Source organism: Mirounga angustirostris, unplaced genomic scaffold (assembly GCF_029215605.1).
Source record: "Mirounga angustirostris isolate CCGP_5_RB_7025 unplaced genomic scaffold, mMirAng1.0.hap1 SCAF_7, whole genome shotgun sequence".
In the NCBI taxonomy this organism is placed as follows: Eukaryota; Metazoa; Chordata; class Mammalia; order Carnivora; family Phocidae; genus Mirounga; species Mirounga angustirostris.
The window spans coordinates 113,690,124-113,698,106 of record NW_026991715.1 but is presented as its reverse complement, the minus strand read 5'-3'; the positions used below and the strand labels follow the sequence as shown (position 1 = coordinate 113,698,106).

The following is a 7,983-nucleotide window of genomic DNA, read 5'->3' as shown; positions in this document are numbered from 1 at the left end:
AGGCTCCATCCAAAAGCCCCAGGCCGCAGACAACTCAGCAGATCCTTGGCTGTCTTTGAGCTACTCTCCTCACCTAGTCACTGACTACTTTGTTCTTCCCACCCATTCCTGTAAATCTGAGGCACCCTGACTTCCTCTCCTGCCCCACTCACCTCTCCATCATCCAGCCTTCTGCCCTTGTCTGCCCAGAGCTTCAGCTTTAAAGGATACACTTTGCTCTTCTCTCTGTAAACCACCCTATTGATTCCTTCAGCCATTTCTGGGGGCAGAGAGAGGAGGGTGAGACAGAGATGGAGGAAAAAAGACGCAAACTTCTTAGCTCAGATGTCGTTCAGACCTATGACCACCGAACCCAATTCAGTCCAAACCGGACACGTGCTGGGCCAGCAGATGTCCAGTGTTTCTTTGTCTGATGCTTTCTCAACAGCTGTGATTCTTCAGAGATGCCTCGGGGACCGAGGTAGGAGAATTAATTCTAGGAGACGCCGCAGGTCGGGGGTGACTTCAACAAAGCAGCTCCATCTTAGTTCTTTTGTATATTATAGTCCCTCATAAAACTATGATCCAAAACCTGATTCCATTGCTAAAAAAAAAAAAAAAAAAGTTTGAAAGCCCCTCTGCTGGCCACGGTGCCTAAAACAGAAGGAAGAAGCCCAGCCCCTACACCAAAGAAGCCAATAGGATTGCCTACAGTAAGCAACATCTTCTGGCAAAGGGCAATTCAGGAAAACTTGGGCCAAATTTTTGTTGAAAATAAAAATAGCTTTGTTGTGTCTCATATGGGAAAAAGGTTCACACAATTCAAATTACCTACTTAGCTGATAAAGGAGAATAACAGTGAGGAAATGAGTATTACTTTGTAGCCACTTAGATATGAATATCTGTTTATATTTGCTTAATATAAAACACTTGTCAAGTGTTTCTCGAAGTCACCATGAGGGCCGGCTCATCCTTGCCAAGCGGTAGACCATGCTGGGGCCACACTGGGGACTGCCCGGGGCAAAATCTCTTGGCGTGTCCCAGCTCCTGGGATCTCCACCTTCTTGCTCAAGTTCATATTTCCTCTGTGTAGTCTGCAGATTTCTGCCAGGGAATTGGAAACCCTGGGTCTCGGGGACAAGCCAGGGGCCTCCTCTGGCAGCGCTGTGTGACGTGGAGCCCCGGAGAGAGGCGGACGTGAGTAAAGGGATGTGTTCTGTCTGCTGAGCCCAAGTCCACCAGCCCTCCACGCCCTGCTGCTGACTCAGCTGCCAGCTCAAGCCGACAGCTAATTTGGGAGGGGGGTTTGCAGGTATGAACACTGACCAGCTCTGAAAGAACAGAAAAAGGAATTAATCATATATTAGAATCCTATACTCTCAGATTTTCAGGAGCTTACAACCTCACGCCGAGGAGGAAACAGAGAGGCACAAATATTGTGTAATTGTTAGGTTCGTGGGCTCTGGAGGCAGAAAGACCTGAACTCAGGACCACCCAAAGACTTCGGCTAAAAAGCAATTTGCTGGAGGGCACGGGGCAGCTCATAGACGGAAGACAAGAAAAGGTTTAGGACAAACTCAGAGCAGGCAGCCGAAGTTATCTGGCAATCTGGTCCGAAAATGAGCTGCAATCAACAAGTCCTGAGGATTTCTTCTGCTCTCAGATGATAAGCTCAGGATTCCAGGCCCTGGAAGAGAGAAATTCGCATTGGACTTTCCCTTGCCTCACCAGTGTGATTTGAAGAAAACCTCGGGCACCGTAGACATCTGATTTACCCGCAACAAGACCAAAACACTGAACATGACGGAACTCCCAAAGGGAAACCAGGGGCTCTTGGCATGTGGGAAAGCTGCCTGGGACCATAAACAAGGACATCCCACACCTGCCACAGGCCACTCAGAGTAATGACAGAGACATCTACATCTTGCCTGGCACAGAGCGAGCCTTTTATTAACCCTTAGTGCCTTCCATTGTCACTTGTGCTCCTGTATGGAGCTAGATCCCCTCTATGGCATGCCTAACCATTGAGACCCCTTCCCCTTGGGAATCATGGTTCTAGGTTCCTTAAATGTACTGGAAATGGCTGGAAATGGCTGGAAACTTTCAGAGATTTTACTGACCATGATCTCTATAGCCCATGCATTGAGCACCCAATGGTATCCGGGATAGGACAGACCATGGCTCAGAAAGAGAATTTCATGTGGACTTTATTCTCCCCATCATTCCAGCAATGTTCTATATGCTGCCCCCTCTAATCCAAGCAGTCTGAGTAAAGTTTTTGGTGCTGAAAGCTTAGCTTCATCACACCCTGAGGTCAGGGAAGGAGATCCAGAAACCCTTTCAGAAGACACAGCCTTAGAGACCTTATCTCCTCTTACTATTCCATAGAGACCACAGCAGATTCCTTGGACCCTCCGGCCAGACCTCGAAAACTCTAAAAGCATGTGCCAGACAGGGGACGCCCGCCCACCTGCTTCACTGCTCCCAACTATGCCTTGTTAAAGGGCTGCTGCGAGACTCTGGCTTCTGAAGACATGGTGGCCTCACTTGAGGCATAGTCTGCCTTCAAATCAATTATGCAGAAAGGGGAGAGTGAATGGAAAGTCATTGTCTGGCCAGTCGAAGACACCCTGCCCTGAAGGACATCAGCATCAGCTGACAGGTAGCAGATCTCAAGCTTGTCTCTGAGCTCACTTCATTCTGCTCTGGTATTTCATGGGAGTACCAGGACCGTGACTCAGTAACACACATCTTTAACGTGGACACCTCTGGCTTCCTCCCTCGGAGGCAGCCAGCTCATCATTTTCTCATTCCATAATCGTAGACTGAGACCCACTGGGAGCCATCTACTGCATGAAGAGTGAAAGACTCCTGGCTATTATTTATGGAGTGCCTCTGATGGGCAGAATGCTTGATCCACATTGTCTCAACTCATCGCCATGATAGCCCTGGGGAGTGTAACACTCTATTCTTTTTGTAATAACTGTCTGTGCTGCTTGAGCAACCAGACCGCTTTTCAGTGCATTGCAATAATTCTGCTTCCATCCTCCATGTCCTTGATGTTCCTTTGCCCTCAGAGAAGGCTATTAAAGGAAGCCAATTGGCTGGAGCTGGACAGAGAGGGCAGGATGGTCCTATCTGAGACAGTCCAACCTCCAGCTCTCGGTTCCACGAACTCTGGCTCCAGCGGCAGAGGTGCCCATGATGACTGGAAGTCTGAGCCAACGACAGCTCCAAGTGAAGAAAGGAGGAGAAACCAGAGATGGGCAGGGGTCCGCAAGGCTCCCCTGAATCCAGTGCTCTCCCTTGGACCCGAAGAGACCACCTGGCCCCTCAGATGTCCCCCACAGGTACAGGGATGCGCAGGCCAGCACTGTTTCTGGGGAATCTCCCCACCGATGACTCTCCCTGCCGGACCAGCTGTTTGGCTATGTTTAAGCTGTCACCCAGCCAAAGCAACTTGGTGACACGCCCAAACTCCAGCTCGGCAGACACACCAGGTCTGTAGCCCGCGCCAAAACTTTAAAACATAATTTGAACCAAACAGCCAGTCAATTTAAAAGTACTCCAGGCAGAGGACCAATGAAACTTGAAAACAAAGAAAACTGAAAAGAAAAGGTAAATGCATGTAGTTATTTGTTCATTCATTCATTACTTAAACCTTGCCTTTTTCCGGAGAGGATCTAAAATGTCAAGAGACAAATTATATATATTTTTAACAGTATTACATGTGTTCTATAAATTTCAATGATATCACAAAAATTCAACTTGGGTTGACATTCAAAACGTAACGTGTTCTTGCACGTGCGTGCACGCATGCCCACCTGTGCCTGTCACTGCTCCACAGGATGTGAAATGCACGCGTTTCCTTCTCTTTTGTTCCCAAACATATTGAGATGTCACAACCCCGTATTTTGCACCTGAATCATGCATTCAGTCTTCAAAGTCACTTGTTGAAATCCAACCGTGTGCCACCTGCTGAACCAGGTGTTTCAGATACAGTGGCCAAAAAGCAGCATATGGTCTCTGCACACACAAAGCTTACATTTAAGGCAGCTGGAGCCCAACAGTGTGTGCTCCGTGCGGAAACTGGGGCGTTCACATCCACGGACCCTCAGAGCTGGAAAGGTTCCGGGAGGTCATCTCGACCAGAATTTTCCGAAGGGCAGCCTTTCATCCACCAACCACATGGGTTTTGCCATTATGCCAATACCACCTTGATATATTTCTCTAAATGTTCTCATCTACAAAAACCCTTTTATTTTAAGGGAAAACTCTACATCACTGCCGTAAATGGAAAACCAGGATCACTTGTCATTAACAAAAATAAATAAATAAATAAAAAGGTAACCCTAAAAATAAATAAAATGAAAACAAAGCAGTATGATTAAACTCTCATCCAGATAGTTACGTGCAGTCCAAGGAAGACTCTGAGCCCAAAGTCTGCTCTCACTTTGTAAAAAAGGAAAATCAGGAGGTGTTGAAAGGTGTTAAAGATACATGAACACTCCTGAGAGTTCTCCTTTCCCTAATCAGGAGGATTAAAGGAAGATTAAATTATGCACAGGTCTCTACTATGTGACTTAATGGTTTATAATGTTGTGATAATTAGTCACAGTGTTTAGGGAATCATGATCTAATTCAGGCTTCTCATTTTCCAAAGGAAGGTGGGTCCCAGAGACGGGTGGCAACTTGACCAAGGGCAAACAGCAACTGAGTGGTAGAGTGAATACCAAACCCCAAGTCCCTGTCTTCTGCCCAGACCAGTATGTTCCGCTATAGTGGGCCGCAGACCACCAAACTAACATCTAAACAAATTCCTATATTTGTAATTCACCATGATTGAAGACCAGGCTTGATCCACCTTACTTTTGGACTGGAAGAAACCAAAATTCATCTCAAACTGGCAGCCATGTTGATCCCTCTCATTAGCAAAAATGGAAAGTTTTCTTTTTTTCTTTTTTTCTGTTTTGCGAATCCACTCATTTTCCATGTGTTCTGGAGGTCCTTGTAGTAGAAATATCCACTAAGATCCCAAGTAAAACCTAGAAAGTGTGTAGAGACTTCTGAACCTCCCAGTGCTCAAACAGGGTGTTTAACCTGCTTTGAAAAAGAACTCAGTGGGGAGAGAATAGCCAGCCCCACCCCCTACGGACTCTTTGTCCTAAACAGCCCTCCGTGTGCACCTCCTGTACTCAGGCCCTCACCACGTATTGATTATAACATTTTAAATCAGGCATAGGAGATAAAAGGAGAAAAACTGCTCTCTGCCCCACTAAGAAGGTCACCTGCAAGTTGCCTGCCCTCAGTCCACCTCAAAGAGCAGCTTTCAGCAACAGTCCCTGGGAAATAATTGGATATCAAAGTATACAGAAGCCATCAGCCTATCAAGGAGGGGGCATTCCAGCATCCTTGCTCACGCTGCTTCTCTGGGAAGATGAAGCCAGGGTTTCAAAGCTCCTCTTGCAGGACAGGAGGGATGGAAAGGGAGACATGACGGTTCATGAAATCTGGCCACTTTTTCCTCTTTCCTTTGAAGCTGGTGCGGGAACACGTTAAGGCTCCTTGGGTGGGCTGAAATCCATGTTTTATGGTGACAACTCTTAAGTTCAGCTTTTCCCTGCCTTCCCTGAGGGAAGGATTCCTGCTTCACCCCCCAGTATAGACTGGACCTATCTATAGTGTTTGAGCAGCATAACCCTGTGGCCTCAGGGCTGGTGCCATGAGAGCTCCCAAAAGCGAAGAGAAGCGACTCTTGTTCCTAATGTGGAAAGAGCAGGACTTCCTATCATGCAGCTGGTGTTTCCTGAAATAGAACAGGATTTGAGCAAACGGTTTTCACTAGGCAGGCAGGAAAAGCTGAGTGTGGCTCCGTGTTTCATTAGCGATGACTCAGACTCTCACTCCTGGGCACTCACTCATCCTGCTTGGGCCTGACTTTTTTCCAGTTATCATGCTCAGCCGTTGGATTCCCTCTTTGCCAATGCTCAACGTCCTGCCAGCATATTTGATTTCCTGGGGAGGCCACGCCTCTGTCCTTACTCTTATGTCATTTACACTCCGTTCTAGTTTCTATTTTGAAATTGATTAGGTCTTGATCAGCCACCTATGTTCATTTCCAGAACAGCAAAGACGGCCTCAGACTTGCTGCACCATCCAGAATCCATACCAGACACTCCGTCCCTGTCTCCAATTGCACCTCATTCGGTCAACGTGGAAGGGCCTGGTCCCCAGGGCCACATGATCCGTCACCCCCCGCCTCTCCAGCTCGGATCACAGTGCTCTTGTCCTCTCTCTGCATTGGCCTCCCTGCCCTTCCTTGCATGGCCTCTGTTGTCCTTCTCTTCCCTTGCCTGGAATGGTCTTTCTCCAGCTCTTCACTTGGCCAGCTCCTTATCATCAATCAGCCTCGATTATACATCCTCCTCAAAGACCTATCCCATTACCTTTTACCCCGGATGCATTTTTCACTCTCTGACATTACCTTGTTTATTGATCTGTATATTGCCTATTGTCTGTTTCCCCCCGAATAAAATGCAATCTCCACCAGAGCAAGAACTTTGAATCTTGTGTTTATCACTATTATCCTCAATGTCTAGAACAGACTTGGCACAGATTAGATATGCCAACAATAAATGTTTGATCATTGAATGAATGAGTATTCTATGTGGAGAAATCAGGAAAGGCTTCGGGACGATGTGACTCCGGGAGGTTGCCAGGTGAACAGTTACACAGGTGAGCAGTTCCCAAACCAAGACATGAAGCATGAGGAGAATGATGGGCAGACAGTGACATACTCGGGGAGGGATCCAAATGGAGGCTGAAGCAGGGGCCCTCTGGTGATCATCTTTGGATGCCAACCTCAGGAGTTTTTACTTTTTTTTTCTCTAGGGCGGCAATGAGGTCATGCTTCAGCTGCATCTGAAGGAGGCAGCTACTCCTATTTCACAGGAGGTCTCCCACCTGGACAAGTCAGAGAATCAGGGTTCACTCTATGAGCTCACTCAGGCTGTCTGCCAGCACCATTAAAACTATGGCTGCCACTTCTAAAGCCTCGCTGTGTGCTAGGCCCCGAGTTAGGGCTTACAGCCGCCATCTTGTTCACTCCTCACAGCACCCTGAGGAGAGACCTTATCTTCCCCACTTGAAGAAATGGAGACGAAAAGAGAAGTGACCGACCCAGCACCTGCTAGGTGGCAGAGCTGGCATTTAAACCCAGGAATCTGCCACGCCCATGCCTGACTGCCTTCCACTCCCTGACTTTCCATGAAAGGATGGGCGAGACAGGGTGTTCCGGAGTCTTTGCTTTCCCCATTTTTGAGCATAGGCTCTGGAGCCGGAATATCATCCACTTTGCTGCCTGTTGACTTTTGCCACCTACATGCTGAGGCCTTCTCTGAGGATGCCGTGCATGGCCGTGGCCTTGACCGAGTCACCCTGCTCAAATGTAATCCCACTGGGTCTCATGCCACTGAAGACCGGCTCTCTATCTTCAGAGATGTCTCAGGGAAGCAGGAGAACACACCAAGGTTGAAAAAGGTGCGGTAAGATTGGTGCTAAGGAGATTCTATGAAAAACTCACGCCTGACCTATCACTCCTCCTCAGCCCCTCCGTGCCTGCACAACACTGTGGGGATAAAGTCAAAGGTCCTTGTCAGGGCCCTGTCTGGTCATCTTCAAACATCAGCTCCGTGGCCACATCAGCCTTCAGTTTTACGTCAGCTCTCCTCTGTTGGGTGCTCACAGGGACATGTGTCTCTCCTTCATAGCGCTCACCACAGTGGCGGCTTTCCTCGCTAGAATGTGAACTCCAGGAGGACAAGGACCTGTCTCTTTTTCTCCATATCGAAATCTCATGTTCCAGCGCAGGACCTGCTTGCACTGGGACTGCTCAGCAAATATATTGGCCGAACTAATGAACTCCGCATCGGAAGGCAGGTACTGAACGAGTGGGAGTGGGTGAATCATTTCGCCTCCTTCATTTTCTTACTCGCAGAATGGATT

At 47.9% G+C, this 7,983-nt stretch overlaps 1 protein-coding gene across 2 annotated transcripts in view; it reads left to right on the top strand.

The window, feature by feature from the left end:
• The window catches only part of ADRB2 (adrenoceptor beta 2), a 114,587-nt gene extending 106,993 nt beyond the window's left edge, over nucleotides 1-7,594 (top strand). The window contains exon 3 of one of the 2 annotated variants that reach the window (XR_010413268.1): nucleotides 6,102-6,778. Coding sequence is in view for 1 of the 2 variants with exons in the window: in XM_054504063.2 (XP_054360038.1) it covers nucleotides 6,871-6,881 (11 nt within the window). In the remaining variant the exon portion in view is untranslated. Of the gene's footprint in view, nucleotides 1-6,101; nucleotides 6,779-6,870 lie in introns of those variants that run through there. The other variant, XM_054504063.2, reaches the window with a different exon arrangement.
• Nucleotides 7,595-7,983: the final 389 nt, after the last annotated feature.